This window comes from Oryza sativa, chromosome 10 (genome assembly GCF_034140825.1).
Source record: "Oryza sativa Japonica Group chromosome 10, ASM3414082v1".
In the NCBI taxonomy this organism is placed as follows: Eukaryota; Viridiplantae; Streptophyta; class Magnoliopsida; order Poales; family Poaceae; genus Oryza; species Oryza sativa.
Window position 1 is genome coordinate 12,190,362 of NC_089044.1, and position 22,317 is coordinate 12,212,678.

The window sequence follows — 22,317 nt, forward strand, 5'->3', positions numbered from 1 at the left end:
AAATATCCTCAAGGCACCCCGCACAACGATTTTCTCTTCCTTGTTAGGCACAATTATGCACGGATACTTAGCCACCTGGGAATATGAAACATCGACAACTTTTCTAATACTTTTTATTGATTCTTTTCTTTTCATAATTCCTGTACGACGAGCATTGAAAAAACATGTTCTAAGATTTAAAATTTATAGTATAAATATATGGAATCGAAGTTGCAATATATGGAATTCACGGTACACATTTTGATTCTTTTATTGAAAAATGTGGCACCAAAAAATATAGTTAGTCATGATTAATATTACTTGCCAGACTACCAATAAAAATAATCCAATCAAATTGTTTCTCCATTTGATTCAAACCAATACACTTGTCAGCTCAATGTGCCATCCTAAGGTAGTGTTTGGTTGATGGGATGGGATGAACCCATTTTTAGGGGTGTTTGGTTCAGGGGTGAGTGGGATGGGTTGGTCCCTACAGAGGAATATTCCTCTCAGATCCGGGATCAATCGGTCCAGCCAAAACTGGCGGACGAACTCCTCCCACCTGTGACGAGCGACGGCATGAAACCGCCGCTTTGCTCGCGCGCTCTTCCTCAGGAGACGGCGGCGGTGGGCTCGGCAACGGCGGCAGTGGGGGGCTCGGCGACGGCGGTGGTAGATGGCTCGGGCGACGATGGCGGCGGTGGGCTCAACGACGGCGGCGGCGGCGGGCTCGACGACAGCGGCGGCGGGGGGCTCGGTGGCGGCTGATCCAGTGGTGGGGAGGGCGGCGGCGGCGGATCTGGTAGTGTGGAGGGCGGCGGCGGCGGATCCGGTGGTGGGGAAGGTTGTGGCGACGGATCTGGAGGCGGGGAACTCGGCGGCGGGCCGACCGTGCGTCGTCGCGCTTCTCCACCCGCCCGACCGCGATGGTGGCCGTGCTCGCCCTCCTCTCCACCGGCCTCTCCCACTCCCTCTCCCTCTCCCGCGCGGACCTCGCCGCCGTCGTCGTCGCCGAGCCGCGGCTGCTCTACGCGAAGGCCGACCGTGAGTCGTCGCGCTTCTCCGCCCGCCCGACCACGATGGTGGTCGTGCTCGCCCTCCTCTCCACTGGTCTCTCCCTCTCCCTCTCCCGCGCGGACCTCGCCGCCGTCGTCGTCGCCGAGCCGCGGCTGCTTTGCGCGAAGGCCGACACCATCGCCGTCAGCGCTCGGTTAGGTCATCCCGTCCGTCGTCGTCGCCGAGCCCACCGCCGCCGACGTCGCCCGAGCCCGCCGCCGCCGCTGTCGCCCGAGCCGTCTACCGCCGCCGTCGCCGAGCCCCCTGCAGCCGCTCATCGACGCCATCAAGGAGGCCGGCGGCGACCACGTCCGGAGGTGAGGGCAGAGGCGGCGTCGGCCATGGTTGTTGCAAACGGCGTTGTCGGTGGTTGCAAACGGCGCTCATCCCATCCCTCCCTCGTTCCTTGAACCAAACAAAAAACTGGGATCGTCCTATTCTACAAACCAAACACCCGAATGGAATCATTCCAATCCTCAAATCAGGGATGGTTTCATCCCATCCCACCTAGTCCCAGAACCAAACCTAGTCCCAAAACCAAACACACGCTAAGAGAACTTTGAGAGAAATTAAGAAATAGAGGAGGTTATTCACTACCACACACATGAAGGAAAAATACTCAAATCCGTGGTATAATATACTCAAGTTTATCAATAGTTTGGTAATATTATTAAAATTTCATAATTTAACACAAATTTGTTCTTTACCACAGTGCAGGTAAAACAAAAAATCTATCCTGGAATTGTTCTGCTTTAGGTCCCTCAGAGTTATATTTTGAATTTCATTTGCGTCCCTCGACCATAAAATTAGATATAGAGAATCCTTCAATTATCAAAAACTAGTGTCAATCGAGTCCCTCTGCAGTGTTCACTGGCAATTCAGCACCCCTCTCTTCTTTTTCTTCTCATGTGACCGACATGTGGGCCTCACTCAACCACGTAGAACAAAATCCATTATGAAACCCAGACACAAAATGGACTGGTTTTGATAATTGAGAGATGTTGTATAGCCGATTTTATGGTCAAGGGACGTAAATTAAACTCGGCCTATAGTTGAGTGACTTAAAATTCTTGTTACCGAAATTTGGTTTGGTTAAAATAGTGAATGCATCAAAATTAAATTTTGTGTAGTACTGCGAATGGAAGACTACGAAATTACCATTTTTTTGTAGAGATTAGCCAATCTGCAGGTTGCAATCCAAGTTCCGACAGAAGGACGGTAAGCAAGAAAGTGAAATTAACTAATCCACAATAAAGTGTGTAATGAACGGCGCCATAAATGGCCAAAGCACTAATCAAATGTTACTAAATCCCTGGCACTTCATCAAATTTAGGTTAAAACCGTCACCACCAAAGTACCAGAATTAAAATCACAGTTTTCATCTGGGTTTGTTCTTACAATTGTTTTGGATCTACACAAAATATATACATACAAGTTGAGGTGTTCCAATGGCGCCAGATCTTTTTCACCGGGCTTCTTTCCACATCCTGGTCTTTTCCAGGATGGACTTGCCTTCCTTGTACTTCTCGTTCTCTTTGTATGCTTTCTCCTGTAGAGTATTATAGGTGCAAATTAATAATCCAGAAAAAAAAAAGCAATGAGGTGACAAATGAATCAGTGTTAAGAGCTCAAGGAAATACTACTTTTTTTTTTTAGAAAATGGATTAAAATCTGGCCTCTACATCCACAATGGATGTACACAGCCCTCAAGGAAATACTACTGTATCGAGACAATATGATAAATGAGATGTGTACCAGAATACAAAGTTATCGTGTTACTAGTAAGTATGATGAACAGGTGAGTACATGCCACGAACACATAAGTTCTTCCAGTTACAAGAAATTGAAGGAGAAGCTAGGACCAAAAGTAGCAGTCACAAGGAGCTGAAAAGAACCTTAGATGCGCAACTTAGCATATAGGTGAAGGTAGCCAAATTCAGGGTTTAAACAAAGTGAATTTCATTAGAGATCAATTCAAGCAACTTTGTTAATTAAGCGCAAATATGCCACTGTGACTGCCAAATAATAATAATAAACAGTTATTGTACTCTCCTAACTGCTAGGATGGAACCAATAGGTACAAGAACAACGCAAAATGCTAAACGACTTGCAGAATCTGTGCCTTGAACCTTCATGGGACATAGGGCTTAGAATAGTAAAATACAAAATTGATCGGACGTCACAAAACATTATTTTACACAGAATCAAGGCAACTATTACATAGTTGTATAGTTCATATGTAGTTGCAGACTTGCAGTGATGAGCTAGATATCAAGGCAAACAAAGGGTTTACACAGAATCTAGAGCCACATATTCCACAGCAATGAGCAACTAAAATCTTGAGTAACATACAAGGCCACATTATTTTTCAGCACAGGAGACCCCACACTAGTATTTGCGAATACTCCTAAAGTTTCAGCATCAAACCATATTTTCTTAAAATGTTAGCCTCATCTATGAACTGCAAAACTAGCTAGACATTAGTCATTACACCTTTTTATTATTTTGAATGGTTATTGATTAAGTGTAGGTCTAATTTATATGTGACGTTCGTTGACTATAATTGACTGGTAGCAATCTGATAATGAATGGAGATAGCATGGTCCACATCCCATGAATAAAATCATAATGAGAACAAAATTACAAATCAAACTGAGGCAAAATGATATGGCTAATTCAAAGATCGGTGTGAAGGTAGCAAATAATTGTGACAGGACAATGAGCCTATGGAAATATACGAGAATTACTGAAATGAAGAAACACTACTACTCTACAAGAAGAAGAAGGTGAAATGAAGTATAGATTGGAGTACTAGTTTTCCTATCCACTATTGTCAATTCAACTCATGCTTCTATCCAACAAATTTCTGCAGAACGCACTACGAATTTCTCCACAGGAAGGCACATACGTAATCTGCATAAGGGGCAACTATTTTTTGATTTAAAGCACTACCAGGACTTTGCCTAGTAATTATATGTTATAAAAAATAAGAGGCAACTATTATATGATGGAAGCAAATTTTCAAGATAACCTACATATCTCCAGCCAAGAATTTGCTGACAATAGCTACAATAGATGTCTCTCACGGTATACGCGCAGTCCGGTCATAAGATACCAGCCCTCATTAGGCCCTAAGGATATATTCACCCTGAAAAGTACAGAACAAAAGCATGAACAATATTGAATACATTCTACAAATAAACTGAATACATTGCGATGATCCAAAGTCAATCTAGTAATTAAACAAACTGGTCCATATGTTAGGTGGTTTCTGGAAATTAGCTCTTGAAGCCAAAACTACATCAGTATTAAGCAATTAGCTCTATTATACAGTACATTGAAGAAATGGAGATGAGCTGGTATTAAGGTGGTCGATCTTTTAGAGAAATACAGGAGGAGGCTGAGACAATAGCATGGGGATCGTGGTGAGATCTTAAGCGATAAATCAAGGGAATGATCTGAACAAGACAAAATGCTACCAAGTTCCTAAGCAAACCACCCCAAGGAGGCAATGGCTGAGGCAATCATTCATCTAAACCGATGTGCATGTCAACAACAAAATCAAGTCGATATCTGTTACTGCAACAGATTTACATCATGGCCTAATCGATTTGATATTGCAAAGCAATTCAGTCCAACATGCTAATCGACCCTGAACACAAATCTGCAGCTGTGACATTGCAATAATCTAAGAGAAGACCACGACTCCAACAGAATCCATGCAGATTGGCACAACCAAACCTTCTTTCCCCGAATTCCAGACAATCCAATCCCCCAAAATTTCTCGCACCCACGGCGATTTCCATTCCAAACCACCACGGCCAATCAACAGAACCTGCGGCCAGCCGGCCAAGAACCCAGGATCATCCAAGAATCGCTTCGCTAGGCACGCAATGCGCGAGCAAGGGGTGGAGGAGAGAGAGGAGGGGAGGCTCACATTCGTGGTTGAAGAGGTAGGCGCAGCCGAAGCAGCCATGGATGTCCCTGGAGAGGATGGCGTCCACGCGGCACAGATCAGAAATCCTTTACATTGATCGGAAATTCCGAAAGTTCATATCAGAAATTTCCGAAAGTGCAATGTCTCTCTCTCAGCCCTTTTCCTGAACTGAACATACATACCCTTTCACTTCTATTCTTGCACTCTTTCAGTTTTCACCGCCACCTCTCACTCTCCTCTAACTCCTCTCAGGCAGGCAACCTCGGTGGTGCATCCTCATTGGGAAACTCTCAGCTGAGCCGGCAAGCCTTTGCCGGAGTTCGTTGGCATCCTCGGCATCCACTTCCCAGCATCTTCACCAAGGCGTGTTTCTCTCTTTTTTGAGGTATTCTTGCCCCTTCTTTGCCCTGGTTCTTGTCCAAATCTTGATCTATGATTCTAGGGATTATCTTTCAAATCCTTTTGGTGAAGATGTTGCTATAGTCGTATAGAAACCTTGCCTAGAGTATCATTTGATTTCGTTGGCTATAAATCTAGATGTCGAGATTGTTTGGGCTATGTCTGAAAATAATGTATATTCCGATCGGGTCGATATGAAATTCCGATGCTTTTTGGAAAATCCGAAGCGATCAGAAATTCTGATCACTTATTGGAATGTCCAATGTTTATAGACCAGTTCAAGCAGCCTTTATTTTTTTATTTCAATTCTCTTGTCAATCATCTACTCAGTCATCACTCTCACTCAGTGTTCTTTCATGCTCAAGGGGGCCTTCAAGGATCAAAATTTCTGCTATTCCACTCGTTCCAAGGAGAGCTTCATGGCCCACACCAAGCACAAGACTTAGAATGGCAAGCGGCGACGGGTTCGATCTTCCTCCTCGGAGTCAAATGGTGATGATTTTGATTGTAAAGGGAAGGAGGAAACTCAAGTCGCAAATGTGGAAAGGGGTGGTGATTTGCTGAAAAGGAGGGCACCTAGGAAGCCGAAAGCTACCACCGTTGGAACAAGTCTTGCAGGTGCTAGTTCTAGTACCCAACCTGAGGTACAAGAGGAGATACCGACAATGGGTGGGGAATGTAGGGAGAAGGGTGCTCTCATCAGTCCTTTGTTCGTGCACCTCCCCGCTCGAAGTGCTGAACATGTTCGCAACCCCATAGATTGGAGTGCCAAGACTAAGAAGGTGCAGATGATAAGAGTGGAGATCCCAAAGAATGGATGCCGCTCAGCCACCGATCCTCGTTTTTGGACTCTTTTCCAGCAAGACTTCTATGAGGCGGTTATCATGAATAAGTCCAACATGCAGTGGATTAATTGGAGAGCTGCTGCCTCTTATGGCGACCCCGTGATGAATGAGGTGATTGAGGCTTGTGAGGCCATGGGGATCAAGGATTTCATGAGCATGAGATATGATTGGAGTGAGGAAATCATCTGTCAATTCTATGCCACAGTTTGGTACCAAAGGAAATAAGAAAAAGACCATGCACTGGATGACACAGGGGGAATGGCATTGCATCAACTACAGTCAATTCGCTGCTCTTTTGGATCTCACCTTTGATGATGATGAAGACAGGGATTGGTTGCATGATGACAAGGTCTTGGAGCCTCATGAGGTTGACTTCATGTACAATCATAAGGTGGAGTACGACCCTGGGACAACAAAGGGTATGCTTCCTTTCTTTGCCTATCTCAACAAGATGATTCGCAAAACACTCACTCCCAAGGATGACGATGACAACAATGTCCAATCTTACACTCACAACATTCTTGCAAGGATGAGGGCTTCTCCGAAGAAATTTGATGTGTTTGAGTTCATTTGGGAGGAGATTCGCCTCACATCTTTCACTCCTGAGTGGAGTCTTGGCTATGCTCCCATATTGATGAAAATGATTGAGCAAGTCACCAAACTTCGATTCTACAAGGAGGTGCACCACACTGGACTCAAAGTGAGGCTAGAGAAACCCATGACCACTCCTAGGAGGCCAAGGTCTACCACTAAAGCTGCACGTACTCAAGCTCCCTCCACTCCGACTCTCTCTTCTTCACTGTTGTGGAAAATTCTCAAGTCTATCTATAATGTGTGCAAGTCCAACGCCATCGAAGCCAGGAAGGGGCGAGCGGAATTGAAGAAGCAGACTACAAATTTCCTTGCTCCCCCGATGGCTCCGAGGTCAATGAAAGTGATGAAGAAGTGTTCGATGATCCCTTTGCCGACGAAGCTAGTAGTGGTGTCGTTCAGGAGAAGGAAGGTGTGGGACATGGTGATAGTGGTGATGATGGGCATGATGATTGACTCCATATGGCATTAGGTTCTCTCTCCAATTTTAATTTATCTCTTTTTGGTCCTCGATGCCAAAGGGGGGAGAGCCACATCTCTTTTCCATCTATCATTGTTGTTGGTCGGACAAATTTGGGCTTGCTTGTATGAGACAATGTGTGTTTTTATTTCCTTAAGATTTGTTCAACTTAATGCATATGTGGTGTATCAAACTATGTGATGTAATGTTATTTATCGTTTCTAGCCCATATGTGTGAATGCTGCTATGTCATGTATATATACTTTCAAGCAATCTTATGTGAAGATTTAGGGGAGCTCTCTACATGCCTATTATGCACAATTCTAGGGGAGCTAAACTTCTATCATTGGACCCAAAACCCTTTTTACATATATCTTTTTATTACATTCTAATCGAATTGTGATCGACAAAAAAAAAGGGAGATTGAAAGTGCGTCTAGACCCCTAATTATTTTGGTAGTTAATGGCAATCGAATAGGGAGGACTAACAAGTTTGTTGAGAATGTGCACAGTGAATTTAGCCCTTTGATGGTATGGAAAGATTGGTTTCAGCAAATCCAATTGGAAATGAAAAGTGTATGGGAAAAACTCCTATGGTAAATTTTTTCTCTTATTTGTGTCATAGGAAAAGCTCTACTATAAAGAGTGATATCACTTCGAAATCTAGCGTTGAAAATTTGGTGCTCAAATATGTTGCAGAGTTCCTTTCAAAACTTTCAAGTTGCTGGAATTTTCAATAGATCAGAATTTCCAATGTTATGTCGGAATATCTAAAATGACGTTCTGTAGCTCTGTTGAAGAAAATATCGGAATTTGTGATATGGTCACACAAGTGGTTTAGTTGGACAAAAAGAAAAAATCGGAATTCTGATATACACTTCGGAATTTCCAATATGGCCACACGGGGCTCTGTTGAGGAAATTATCGGATTCTCCAATGTGCTTGGAGTATGTTGTTTGGGAGTTATTTAGCAATGGATATAGTCAACAATTAGATCTATAGCTCTCAAGTATGTGTTTTGTGCATATTTGCATGTAGGTATGTCGTATACAGCTCGGCCAATCTTCAGGTTGCAATCCAAACTCCGACAGAAGAATGGTAAAGCCAGGTGAGCAAGAAAGTGAAATTAATTACTCCCTCCGGTTCTATAATAATTGACGTTTTGAACAAGGTTGAGGTCAAACTTTAATAACTTTGACCATCAATAACTTCAAAACTACTTAGTTTAAAAAAAACTAGATAAACATATATAGATTTGTCTTTCAAAACACTATTATAAAAGTAAACATGCATTTATTTATTGTGTATATTATAATAGAAAAATAAGGTCAAAGGTACATTTTGTAGACTGTGCCATTGTCCAAAACGTCAATTAAAATGAAACCGGAGGGAGTACTACTAATCCACAACAAAGTGTGAAATGAACTGCGCGATGAGTGGCCAAAAGCACTAATCAAATGTTAATCTCTGGCACTTCATCATTTTTCGGTTAAAACCGTTACCACCGAAGTGCCAGAATTTGCATCAAAAAGACAGTGATGCTCTACTTCTGTTGTCAATCTTCGTCCCCCCCAAATCAGACGCAGCTGTTTTCATCTCTTCTTTTGAGGGGGTCTAGTACTGCATGAGCAACTACAGCATGCATACAAACTTTGATCGCCGCCAAAGTTGTTGTTACAATCTTTGAATTGTTTTGGATCTACACAAAATACATACATACAGGTTGATGAGTTCCATGGCGCCAGTCTTTTTCACCGGGCTTCTTTCCACATCCTGGCCTTCTCCAGGATGAACTTGCCTTCCTTGTACTTCTCGCTCTCTTCGTATGCTTTCTCCTGTAGAGCATTATAGGTGCAAATTAACAATCCAAAAAGAGAAAATAAAACAATGAGGTGACAAATGAAGCAGTGTTAAGAGCTGAAGACTGTCACATCGAGATAATATGGTAAATGAGCTGTATTGATGCCAGAACAAAGTTATTGCATTGCTAATACGTACGATGAATGGGTGAGTACATGTCACAAACACATAAATTCTCCCAGTTATGAAAAATTGAAAGAGAAGCTATGAAAAAAAAAACAGAAGTTAGCAGTTACCCACACGCAACTGAAAGAGAACCTTAGATGCGCAACTTAGCATATAGGTGAAGATAAGCCACATTCAGGGTTTATTAAACAAAGTGAATTTCAGTAGAGGTCGGTTCAAGCAACTTTAATTAAGGGAAAGATGCCACTGTAACTGCAATAAAAAAAAATACAGTTGATGTACTCCCTTAAATGCCAGGATGGAACCAATGGGTACAAGAACAATGCAAAATTTCTAAACGACTTGCAGGATCTGTGCCTTGAATCTTCATGGGACATAGGGCTTAGAATAGTAGCATACAAAATTGACTGGAAGTCACAAAACACAGAACTTCAGATGAGAAAATAGCTGTATAATGCAGTTATTACACAGGATTACTAGAAAACTACAGTTCATATGTAGTTGCAATGATGAGCTAGATATGAAGGCAAACAAATGGTTTATACAGAATCTAACCCAACATATTCCAGTTCCACAGCAAACAGCAACTAAATCTTTAGTACCATAGAAGGCCACATTATCGTGCTGGTAACATAGGAGGCCCCACAGGCCTACACTAGTGTTTTGTGGATACTATGTTTCAGCATCAAGTTGTATTTTGTTAAAATGTTAGTCCTCATCTATCAAATGCAAAACTAGCTACTCCCTCCGTCCACTTCTCGCTATGACTCTGGACAGATACTTTTCCAAATTCATAGCCGGAAATGCTTATATTTTGGGATGAAGGGAGTATTAAACATAAGACTTTGTTATTATATTGAATGGTTATGGATTAAGTGTAGGCCTAACCTACAATAGAAAGCCTAAAACAAAGCATAATATTTTTGAAAGCTGAATTTGATGCACATTTATATGTTAAGTTTGTTGACTATAATTGACTGGTAGCATTGCCATTCACATCTGAAAAATAGACATCAATCTGAAAATTTTACATATCCAACTGAAGTACTGAACCAAGCATATTATGAATTTGAGATACATGCATATCCTATCAATTGATCGCAATGAGAATAAAATTACATAACAAACTGAGACAAAATGATGTGGCTAATGCAAAGTCTGGGCTAAGGTAGCAACTAATTATGTGATAGGACAATGAGCCTATGGAAATCTGAGAATTCTTTAAGTTGGAGTAGAAGGAAGAAATACTACAAGTAGAACTGTAGAAGAGGGTGAAAAGAAGCATAGAGACTCCTATTTTCCTATCCACTGTTTGTTCAACTCATGTTTGTATCCAACTTTTTTGTTTTCAGAATGCAACATTCTACAAGTTTCTCCACGGAATGCACATATCTAATCTGCATAAGAGGCAACTATTATATGATCATGGAAGCAAATTTCCAAGTTAACTTACATATCTCCAGCCGAGAATTTGCTGGCAACAGCTACAGTAGATATCTTTCACCGTATGCAGTCCGGTCATCAGATACCGATCCTCATTAGGCCCTAAGGATATATTCACCCTGAAAAGAATAGAACAAAAGCATAAAGATATTGAATACATTCTACAAATAAGCTGAATACATTGCCATGTTTCGAAGTGAAACGTTCTACAAATAAGCTGAATACATTCCCATGATTCGAAGTGAAACATTCTACAAATAAGCTGAATACATTGCCATGATTCGAAGTGAAAACTAGTTGTTGAAGCCAAAACTACATCAGTATCACAAAATTAGCTCTAGAATACACTGAAGAAATGGTTGAGCTGGTATTAAGGTGGTCAATCTTGTAGAGAAATACAGTAGGAGGTTGAGAAAACAGCATGGGGATCGCAGTGATATTAGGCGATAAATCAAGGGCAATGATCCGAACAAGACAAAATGCTACTACCAAGTTCCTAAGAAAACCACCCCCAAGGAGGCAATGGCAATGGCTGAGCCCATCATTCATCAAATCGGTGTCCGTTCCTGCAGGCAATCCAGAGGGGCCAAAGCTAATAAACTTGATACATTGAAGGCTTGAACAACATCCATTTGATACCGCAAATCGATTCACCCGAACATGCTAATCGATCGATCCGACCACAAATCTTCAGTTGTGACATTGCAATAATAATAATAATAATCTAAGAGAAGACCACGACGACAACAGCGATGCAAGCTAATTCCAGCAGAATCCATCCACATTGTGGCACAACCAAAGCTTCTTTTCTCCCCCATTTCCAGCAATCCAATCCCACATCGATTTCCATCCCAAAACGAAGGCCGAATCGACCACCGCAAGATCCGATTCGAACACACCCCCACCACCAACGAAACCCCCTTGGGCCAAAGATCATCATCATCATCATCCCAAGAACCGCCTAGCTAACACAAGGCACACGCAATGCGGAAGCGGGAGAGAGAGGGAGGACGCGTACACGTGGTCGAAGAGGTAGGCGCGGCCGAATCGGCCGCGGAAGTCCCGTGAGAGGATGGCGTCGGCGGAGGCGGCGTCGACGCGGCACCGGCGGCACTTGAGCACCGCCGACGCGGGGCCTCCCCCGTCGCCGTGCCGCGGGAGCAGCTCCACGAACAGCAGCCCCATCACCGGATCGACCGATCGAGGGGGGAGCGGGGCGGCGGCGGCCGGAATCAATGGCGAGTCGCCGGCTTCTTCTTCTTCTTCCCGGAGGAATGGAGAATAAGCTGGTTATTACCGTACAGTTTATTGGACAGAGGGAGGTGGTGTTTATTTACCGACAAGTTCTTTCTTTCTATTACTGTCTGTACGTATATCCGTAATTCATCCGTTACACGATATAAGATTTTCTAGTATTACGTAAATTCATATAATTAGATACTAATGATTCTAGGCATATATAGAAAACATAATCAGTAGATAAATCTAGATAACTAAAAAAAGTCTTACAATATAAAATGAGATGGAGGGAGTAATATTTTGGAATATTGGATATGTTTGGTTTTATTTTCTTGCCAAAATAAATATTTTTCGAGTTTGGTAGTAGTAATAAGAAAAATATTAAATATAAATTACCAGAGTTTGGTGGTGGGAAAAAAACAAAGGTTATTTGGATTTTCTAGTTTTGAAATTTATAAGATTATAATTCGACTAATTGAAAAGATGCCGCTGCAGTATTTCTAAAATTGGATACATGACATGTTGTACATTTTTTTCTACCGTATTTTTAGACTAAAATATCACGTCTCCTACATCTCGTACAATCAAGCACCATAAAAAAAATCAAATCGTATGGATCCATGCCGCTGCGACGAGCTCGTTGCCACCGCCGTACTGAGCTGTTGCTGGACACGCCGTCTCCAAGATCTCGCTGACGCTGCGACGAGCATGTCACGCTGGGAGTGGTCTCATGCACCGGTTTGTCGCCAGATGAGAGAGGAGGCGGGTGGGGAGGAGCGACGAGCACGCGGATCCAAGCCCCCTTGCCTCCGTCGTCATCGGATATGCATCGCCTGCCCTAGCATGGACATTGAATCCCGGAGCAACGCCCGACACCAGCAAGAGGCAGCTCACTGGGAGAGAGAGAGAGAGCTGCTCCTACTCTAACGAGGGAGAAGACAATCTTCGTCGCGTCGGATCCACACCACCTTCCTCCTTACCCGGACATGGTTGGATCTGCTGCGCTCAAACACCCTCGCCGGTCACGGCCCGATTTGCCACTGGCGAGAGCAACGCTAAATCCCAGAGCATCGCCCCCACACCTTCACATTCGACGAAGGCAGCTACATCGGCCCTACCTGAGGAGCCCGAGAGTGCTAACTGCTACGTTCAACTCATTGGAGGTGCGGAGACAGTGGAACTCGGCGACGAGGAAACGCGTGGGCGGTGGAACTCGACGATGGAGAGGCGACAGGGCGATACGGGATGGTAGACTCGCTTGTGTCGGCTATCAGCAGCCCCTCCACCTAGAGAGAGAAGTATGAAAGAAGGGGATGAAGAACATGGGAATTTTGTTCTAAAAAATAGAAAATGCTACGTAGTGGCATATTTTGAGTTCCTATGAAATTGTAATGACATGGATCTAAATAGATAAATAATAGATAAATAATGATGGTATTTTTCAAAACCATGAAAATTTTAGTGGCATGAATCTAATTAACCAAAAAAATAGACTGATCATGTTTGGTTTGAGACCTAATTAACTCATTTCCGAACTTCTACCTCTTGTTTTCACGCACACACATTTACCGAATTGCTAAATGATGTGTTTATTTTTTGCAAATAATTTATATAGAAAATTTGCTTTAAAATTCATATTAATCCATTTTTAGAGTTTATTTTAGTTAATACCCTTCCGTCCCAAAATATAAAAGATTTTGGGTGGACGTGACACATCCTAGGCTTCGTATCCAGATTCGTAGTACTAGAATGTGTCACATCCACCCAAAATACCTTATATTTTGGGATGAAGGGAGTACTTAATTAATCATGCTCTATCTGCCACTTCGTTTTACGTGCTGGAGTAAAGGTTACTAACCCTCACTCCCGAACTTGGCCTAACCATGCTGCCATTGTTTTGAATATTATATAACCCTGAACCGATTAAACTACCCATCCGGATTTTAATCACATAAGTACTCATATTTATAATTAATTATTCTTTCAGGATATACGACACGTTGACAACAAGACGTCTGTTGTGGTGACTCTGTCAATACTAAGACATGAGAATCAAGTATTCGAAGATGTATGGTGAGTGTATCGTGTGTGCGTGTATATAAGCACTAAGCGTCTGTTATGGTGACTTCGTCAATCTATCTTCGTAGGTGTTTATATGGGTAGGGTGAACAAAATTCCAAAAAATTATTTTCTATCCTTGTTTTATGCGACAATTAAATTATACATCTATCAATGTCATTATATGAGTAAATATGTATCTGTGTACCTTATGTATCACCGTATCAAGTTACTACGGACCTGTTCAGATTGGTACCATTTTAAACATATCATTTGTTTGGTAAATTGACAATCATATGACAATTAGTTTGCTGCCAACATTTGTAATATCTAGGGAATTTTGGCAACATCATATGTAACCCATTCTACATTTCTACTAAGAGCATATTTAAACTGCTACTAAAATAAACCTTATAAAAATTTGAAAATGCTAAAATTTTAATAGGTTGACAACATTATCAAGTTTTGGGTGGATGGCAATATTCCTTTCACATTACCAATGTTTAGTACTACCTCCGTTTCAGGTTATAAAACCTTCTAGTAAGATTCATTAACATATATAAGAATGTGGGCAATGCTAGAAAGTTTTATAATATGAAAGTAGAAAACTAAATGTAGTCATATGGTTATGAATTTTATCAAACAATTATATTGTTTAAAATGACACCAATCTGAACAACCCCTAAAACTTAGCAATGTTGCAATGTTGCTAACTTGCCAAAATTTTTGCTGCCAAATTTTAGAAAAGTTTATTTTGGCAGTAATCTAAACATGCCCATATCTTAGCGGGTGGGGATTCCCTGGAGTTCACTCCAACTCCACCCGATGGATTTGATCAAATCTCAGTCGTCTCTATATAACAACGGTTGGGATGAACTAACTAATTCCCACTACTTTTTTTTCATCCTAATATTTGTAACAAATCAACAAATACTATATATCTAAAGAATATACAAACTGATTTTACTTGCATAACCTAGAAATTTCATGGTTCATCCACGATATAAAAATCATATTGGGCTTGTGGCTCTAATGTTTTAGCAATATTTTTGTGTGTATATGGTTTATGCATGTTTACATGTACTAAATGTTTAACATAGTTTTATACATGACCATAGCTTCTTGTTTGGAGAAGAAGAAAGCGTGCAAACTTTGTTAATGTTGTTGGCAGAAACATACTCATTAGGAACATAAAAAGAAGAAAAGGTAAGTAATTTTCATTCAAGCCACTGGTAGAGATAACCTTTTTACTCCCGGTTGGTAACTCCCTATAGTCCCAATTTTCTAATCGGGAGTACGAATCCAGGACTAAAGATCGCTATCTTTAATCCCGGTTCAAATACTCGGGACTAAAGATAGATCTTTAGTCCCGGTTGGTGTTACCAACCAGGACTAAAGAGAGGAATCTTTAGTCCCGGTTGGTAAAGAGAGGGTAGCGGCAATGCAGATGGTCCTTTTTTTATTGTTTTTTAGAGTTAGTCCCTATATTTTCTCCTGAATCTAGTGCTATGTATATCCCCAAATCCCTAATTCAAAGTAACATCCCAAATCTTAAGTTACTTATACACATAAATCAAATATATCACAAATCCTAAAAAATACACCGAAATCAAATACATCACAGATTCATCTCAGATCTGTCACAAAATTATACATCTCAATCAATCACAAATTATTAAAAAAAGGAAAGACGTCGGTCGTCAGACGAGAGGGCACGGCCGCCGTGCGCGGCACCTCCGGCCGCCTGCCCACCGCCGGGCGCGCCCCCTCCGGCCGTCGCCGCGCGCGGCACCTCCGGCCGCCTTTCCGCCACCGGGCGCGCCCCTCCGGCCGCCGCCGCGCGCGGCACCTCCGGCCGCCTTTCCGCCACCGGGCGCGCCCCTCCGGCCGCCGCCGCGGCACCTTCGGCTGCCGCCTGCCATGGCTGCCGCCGGGCGCGGCCCCGTCGGCCGCCGGCCGGATGGGAAGGGAGGAGGGGGAGGAGGAGAGGTTAAGTTTGAGGAATTTGAAGGGAAGAGGATAAGTGTGAGGAAGGGGAAGGGATATGTACGTGTGAGGATGTTGTTGCGATTGTGGAGGAGAGGATAAGGAAGAGGGATTATATACTACGCATTAAAGATCATATTGATCTTTAGTCTCGGTTAGTATTACCAACCGGGACTATAAAGATGATTTTTAGTCCCTAAAGATCCTCGGTCACCTGACATCCTACTGACATGGAATGAACCGGGACTAAAGACTAAAGATCATAAAATAGCTATAGGGTTTTTAACCGGGACTAAAGATGATTTTTAGTCCCAGTTTTTTTGGAACCGGGACTATCGTGGTTTTGGGTCGACCTAGCAAAGATCGTTTCTCTAGTAGTGAGCATATGTGATTGAGGGAGTTAATTAATATAAGTTAATACGTGGCTTCATCTTAGCCAGAGGAAACAATTGATGGCATGGATTTGGTCAAATCCACCTGGTGGAGTTATAGCTAACTCTAGGGGATCTGGACCCCATCTTAGCTTGGGCCAATTTTAGTTCCAAAACTTCCAACTTTTCCATCATATCAAAATTTCCATACACACATAAACTTTCAACTTTTCCGTCACATCGTTCTAATTTCAACCGAACTTCCAATTTTAGCGTGAACTAGACACACCCTTGGTCATGGTTTTGTTTGGTGGAATTCTGCCTATGGTAAAAATTCAGGGTAGGTTTCTATTAACACGATCTTCAAAATACAGCCTTGATAGTCAACTTCTATTACAAAAAGCATATAAAAACTCCTATAAAATGTTATACTTTTGAGGACAAACTAGATATAAAATTTCCATACATCTCTTTAGATGTTTAAAAAAGGTTTAGGTTTTAAATTTTGGCGACCAGATGGAGTGTGTCTGTGTGGTTCATCGCGACCATGATAGAGATTAGAGAAAAATGCATCTTGTGGAAATCACGACCAAGAGAGTATATTAAACAAAACTACAGAAGGATTTAGTTTAGACGATCATGTTGCATATTTCGCATTTGCGCAGCTAGAAAACTGCATAAAAGTATAATCAAGCGTATACACTTTGTCATTAGAAATAGCAATCAGCAAGATCAATCCTATTCTCCTTAAAAAAAAAGATTAATCCTATTCAACGGAGTTGTATAGGAAAAATTATAGCACTGCGATGGCCATCATGCTCCAGGCAGTCTCTCATCAGAAAAATTCTTCAACCTGAGCTATTTTCAAGCATGCAGAACACCATGCTGCTGCATACCAAAGGCGCACGCACACACAAAATAAAAATATATATATATGTACTAACTGCATGATACAACACAGGTACACAAATACACGTGCCAGAAAATAGCATCATTAACAGACAATAATACTGATGTTATATAGCATTCACCCAAATTTACAAGCAACTACACAGGTACACAACTGACATAGAAAACTAGCAGCCAACTTGGGCCTGTCTAGCTTGATCACTGAACATTACAACATGTCAAACCTAAGAGCAAGAGCATCCAGCCTTGGATGCAATACCAGATTCCTATATTATACATATTTAGCATGGATAGAACAAGGTTACGACTTCTATGCTACGATTGTCGCACCAGCTGATGTTGAGTATCTCAGATGATCAGATAAGCGTTGAATTAGATGGATGGTGAGCATGGGGAGAATTGAGGACTAGAGATATCCACAGTTATAGTTTGCATTATTCTACACCACTGCAAAGCAAAGCTCGTGTTACATCTTGCACCTGCAAGCTGGAGATGGAGATGTGATGGGACCTGCGAAACGATGGCAGTGTACAAATTAAGCATATGATTTCAGATGTAGGAACATGCAAAATAATTTAAGTACAAATCACTGGAAGATGAAAAATTGTGAGATGCAAACAATGCACGTACATGAGCTTCTTCTTCCAAAGACATGTCAACACCATGCAGAAGATACAACCAATACTCTGTTCTTCCATCCAAGGTAAAGAACACCATCTCGCTCCTCAAGCCTGTAGAAGCTATTGTAAGTATGCAACAGCGTTTTGATGGTACTGTTCACCACTGAACTCAGCGGGTATGGCCGAAACCCTGCCATCGTTAATCTTGCCTTCCATTTTCCAAAGACCTCATGCCTCTCTACCCTCTCAGCACCCTCACATGCGATTAAATTGACAATGTCCCGCGCCACACAGTGTTGCTCTGCGCTCATCCGTCTCTTATCATCCCTTGGGAGAGCGACATCTATCGACTCAAACATGGCTGTGTAGTAGTCGAGAGTCTCCAAGTATCTTGGGAAGAATGGCCGTGTGTTTGTATTTGACTCCTGCTCAACAAGAGTCACCAACCTAGGGGAGAGGCTCTTGACCATTCTTAAAATCCTATCCCGATGGTTTTCTGTGCTTACACTTTCATCTGGAGTGTGATGCAGCTGATAGGCAAAATTCACAACAATAACTTCACCAACTCTTATATCAAGATGCTCAAGATAAACCTCATGGCTAGCAGCTGGAACAGCATTGAACTCAAAGGGCAGACCAAAAGACTGAGCAACTTTATACAATCTCATACCAACTATATCCAGTCCACCACCTCTGGCGTAAGCAGAATTCGAGTCATCTATACCAGTGATTCGTAGAAATGGTGGTCCTCCAGGCCTCGCTGCAAGGGCCTGTATTAATGTCATCCATTGACTCCCTTGTGCAATTTGGAAGTCAATTATGTGAACAAAGTTCTCTCCCTTAATAGCTTCAGCGATGGCGCCATTAGCTGACATATAACCAAATTTGAAGAATGGGCATATCTCGTAAAGAAGATGCATGTATGACATGAGCTCAGAGCTTGTAGGCTCCTTACACTTCAAGGATTTATATATCTTACTGCCAGAGGAAGAAAGTCTGGCAACAAGGCCTTCCAACATATAAGCCCCCAATCGTTGCAATGGATCACCAGAGACAGACACCATCTGACCTAACTCAGATATCAGTAGTTCTGTCAGCCGAACATCATTCTCGGCAACAGCCTTGCCACATGCTATGATTACTTGCTTCAAATCTCCTGTATTAATTCCCAGAAGCTGTCTCCAATTTTCTGGTGTTGCCATTATGTTTGGTTGCAAGGCGCTCTCAGGGCTGTCATAAGCTATGTCTAGCTCAGGCCCAAGAATTGCATTCTCCAGCTCCCTCAGTTTAATCTGGAGATCTGTAATCTCTGTGACACAGGATGCACTTGGAGGGGAATTGTACGTGTGGTCTGAGTGGCTATCATGATGAGACAGGGGGCTCCCGCTAATAGGAGAGATGCTGTGAGAAGATGCAGAGCTATGGGCAGGATGAGCACCATTTGCTGAGGATGATTCTAGAGTGCAGTACGGCGCTTCAAATGCTTGAGGGCTCGAACCAATCTTCTGTGACCCATCATCAGAAGAAGCGTAGTGAGCATCCTGATGATTTTGTGTTATATAGAACCTACCATTTCCCCCTGAAGGCACTGAGTTATTATAGTACGGCATTTGAGAATCATCTGAACATATATATGCATGGTTTGAAGCCCTAGCTGACATACTGGTGAAATCTTGTGGAATGGTACTCAACAGGGAGTTGATCCTGCCGTCCTTTTCACAAACATGTTCAGTATGTTGATACCATCAACTGCAATACAAACAAGATTGATCCATGTAAGAGACGGATACATAAGCACATTGTTAAAAAGGTTTTTTCATTTAACACCTAAGCTTCATATCGACTTCCACTATGCCATAGCATATGGTGTTCAACTAAAATTATATTTTGGAAAGTACGATTAAAGCAAACAGAATCAAGGGTATTTGTTCAATGGATTAGCTTTCAGCATAAGTTACATCTGAAATCAAGAAATCTTGCTAATCAATGAAATAGTTGGGACTTGGGACCCGCTTTGTAATAGATACGCAGGCATGGCCATCAACATATTAGCTATAAAAAGCAGCCAAAGACCAGACATAGGTCCCCAACATTATAAATGCAATTGGGAACCATTACAAACAAGAAGCATTTTTTCACATTACAAGTTATTAATGGCATGTGACCTCTTGCTTCAAAAACAAAATAAATAACCCATATAAGAAACTTAATCTTTGTTACCTAACAGGCCCGTTTGGTTCAAGCAAAGTAAGCTCAAATCATAAGAAACCTGCGCTATCGTGTTTATCTTTTATATTTCATAATTACAAAATCGTGTAACTATACAAAAGAACCACAATATGCTATTACCAAATTAGGGGAAAAAGGGAACCATGTGACACAAGAAAGCTATCCAAAAGAACCAGTTTTGTTCAGAATTAATGGAAAGCTATCCAAGAAGTTGATTAACTAGAAACACAGCAATAAATGTCCCAAAAGTTCAGTTCTACTGGGTCAACTAATTAATTTCTGTTCCAATGGATCCGGCAGGATGCGAAGAAATTGGTAGGGCATTGATCCCATTAGGCTGGCATTATGACAACTTTTCGCTAGCAATTGAGAGATCAAAACTCCCAAACATGTGGAGATCAGAAAAAAAGGCACACAGGTCACTACTACTTCTGGTCAGAAGCAGAACCCCTATATGAAAAAGGAGAACCTAGGAATGAAATCATTGGTGCTTAACTCCTGTGTATCTAACAGCAAACCAAACATAAATATTTTACTACATTAAAACATAAAAAATATACTAATATGATAAACCACCCTAAGACTAGGGCCAAAGCAACTAAACCTACCTCGTTCTTTAATCTCCCAACTCAAGGGTCTCACTTTCACCATAGGGTTTGGAGTCAAGATACACACAGAGCCAAGAATCCATGGCAAATTGATTAGAAGAAACGATTTACATAACAAACCAACAATCAGCAGCAAAATACACCACACACCCCTCATGACCCAAAATTAAGACGAACTAAATACTAATTATCACCACCAACCCCGGAGAAGCTACATCAATCGCACAACCCGAAATCACCCCCCAAAATCAAGAACAGCAAGAACCGCGAGAAAGAGAAGAAATGACATACCATCCCAAGAAACAGGCGTCCTCGAAGCCGGCCAGATCCTCCACCGGCAACAGAGGTAGAGGGAGAGAGCAGCAGGAGGAGGGAGGAGGAGAAAGGGGAATCGGGGAGGTAAAAGCGAAGGGAAGGAAGGAGGCGTGGGGGGTGGAGTGGAGAAGACGACGACTGCGGCTGCTTCGCTCGGTGACGGAACGGATGGATGGATGGTCTAAAAAAGACGTTTTTTTTTTCTTTTTTTTTGTTGAAAGAAAAAGAAAAGCAAAAGGGAGAATGAACTGACGGCCAGACAGTTCGCCGCCGAGGAAAATCACTTTTTTATTATTTACTTTTATTTATTTATTATTTATTTATTTCCACTTTTCGTTTTGTCCTTTATTTCCCTTTTCCCTTGAACGAAAAACTAATACGCGCACGCCGCAATGCACACACTCCATGCTAAGCTACTCACTAATGCTTCCTCTTCTGACTCATGTTATGAGCGACAACTTTCTCTTACTAAAGCTCGGCTCCCGTAGTTTCTCCAATTCAGCATCAACCGACGTTAAAATTTAAATTTTAAAAGTTAAATTTAAAGCTGATTTTAAAGTTTTTTCATCAAAAATTATTTTTAGCATTGGTATTTAAGTCGTCAAGAATTTTTTTATCAAAGATTATTCTTCAGCGTTAGCATTTAAGTCATCAAGAATAAACACACAGATATATACATATATATATATATATATATAAGTTTTACCCATAAATTATTATTATGCTAATACGTATCTGGTCAAACGATGAGAGCCTTCTATTTTAAATTCCCCCTAAATATATATTGAAAACGTATTCACGTGTTTATAAAATTCAGGATTTAAGTCTTGTTGAGTGGCTATAACATTAATATTTTATTTCCTCTTTCGTTCTGGGAGTAGTATATATTTTTTTTCTGGGCATTTTTTGTGTTGCAGCGCAGCCGTGGTAATACGAGCGCGTGATGTGGTGGACTGGTGTGTGTATGTCGTGTTGCCCGTGTTCTGTTTCGGATGATGGCAGACAACGACGATGTACCCTGTCCAACCCATCCATCCACCACCATCACAGAAAATCCTTTTGCTTCAAGCATTTCCCTCTATTAATGGCATGCCGTCACTTCAAAACCGTATCTTGACTTATATGACGACGGCCATTTCATCGAATTGTCCAAATGCGTTTTTATTCAATATGAGTTTTATAAATGACGAAACATGTTTTTTAAAGAAATATTAGTTTTCAAAAATCATGGACAAAGAAGCAAGTTTTTGTGTGAGTTAGAGACAGGTTTTAGTACCTAGCAAATAT

General features: G+C 41.7%; 2 protein-coding genes and 2 long non-coding RNA genes across 6 annotated transcripts; 1 reads left to right on the forward strand and 3 right to left on the reverse strand.

The window, feature by feature from the left end:
* Nucleotides 1-2,314: 2,314 nt before the first annotated feature.
* Nucleotides 2,315-5,109, reverse strand: LOC136353647 (uncharacterized). Its single transcript, XR_010737000.1, has 3 exons — nt 4,973-5,109; nt 4,071-4,183; nt 2,315-2,584 (listed from the first exon to the last, which is right to left on the reverse strand). It is a non-coding gene; the product is annotated as an uncharacterized lncRNA (long non-coding RNA).
* LOC107279145 (uncharacterized) lies at nt 4,983-7,494 on the forward strand. Of its 2 annotated transcripts, XR_010736998.1 has the most exons (3): nt 4,983-5,114; nt 5,225-5,357; nt 5,737-7,285. It is a non-coding gene; the product is annotated as an uncharacterized lncRNA (long non-coding RNA). The 2 variants fall into 2 exon arrangements; XR_010736999.1 differs by lacking the exon at nt 4,983-5,114 and having other exon boundaries at nt 5,172-5,357; nt 5,737-7,494.
* Nucleotides 7,495-8,682: 1,188 nt separating this feature from the next.
* On the reverse strand, nt 8,683-11,997 carry LOC9271275 (putative yippee-like protein Os10g0369500). The gene is made up of 3 exons (XM_015757945.3): nt 11,714-11,997; nt 10,706-10,814; nt 8,683-9,101 (listed from the first exon to the last, which is right to left on the reverse strand). The coding sequence occupies exons 1-3, from the start codon at nt 11,878-11,880 to the stop codon at nt 9,018-9,020; spliced, it is 360 nt and encodes a 119-aa protein (XP_015613431.1). The 5' UTR covers nt 11,881-11,997; the 3' UTR covers nt 8,683-9,017.
* A 5,328-nt stretch (nt 11,998-17,325) lies between these two features.
* Nucleotides 17,326-21,188, reverse strand: LOC4348466 (scarecrow-like transcription factor PAT1). 2 transcript variants are annotated; one of them, XM_066304718.1, is made up of 4 exons: nt 21,007-21,188; nt 19,542-19,627; nt 17,889-19,457; nt 17,326-17,768 (listed from the first exon to the last, which is right to left on the reverse strand). In XM_066304718.1, the coding sequence occupies exon 3, from the start codon at nt 19,078-19,080 to the stop codon at nt 17,914-17,916; it is 1,167 nt and encodes a 388-aa protein (XP_066160815.1). In that variant the 5' UTR covers nt 19,081-19,457; nt 19,542-19,627; nt 21,007-21,188; the 3' UTR covers nt 17,326-17,768; nt 17,889-17,913. The 2 variants fall into 2 exon arrangements, with proteins under 2 accessions (XP_066160815.1, XP_015614551.1); XM_015759065.3 differs by having other exon boundaries at nt 17,889-19,627.
* Nucleotides 21,189-22,317: the final 1,129 nt, after the last annotated feature.

What these genes read in the sequence shown, in the direction of transcription:
- LOC9271275 (XM_015757945.3), bottom strand. Translation starts at nt 11,880, where the DNA reads ATGGGGCTGCTGTTCGTGGAGCTGCTCCCGCGGCACGGCGACGGGGGA. An exon ending in GCCTACCTCTTCGACCACGT is followed by an intron (nt 10,815 to 11,713) that starts GTACGCGTCCTC and finishes TATTCTTTTCAG; the next exon opens with GGTGAATATATCCTTAGGGC. An exon ending in AAATTCTCGGCTGGAGATAT is followed by an intron (nt 9,102 to 10,705) that starts GTAAGTTAACTT and finishes AATGCTCTACAG; the next exon opens with GAGAAAGCATACGAAGAGAG.
- LOC4348466 (XM_015759065.3), bottom strand. Translation starts at nt 19,539, where the DNA reads ATGTCAGCTAGGGCTTCAAACCATGCATATATATGTTCAGATGATTCT.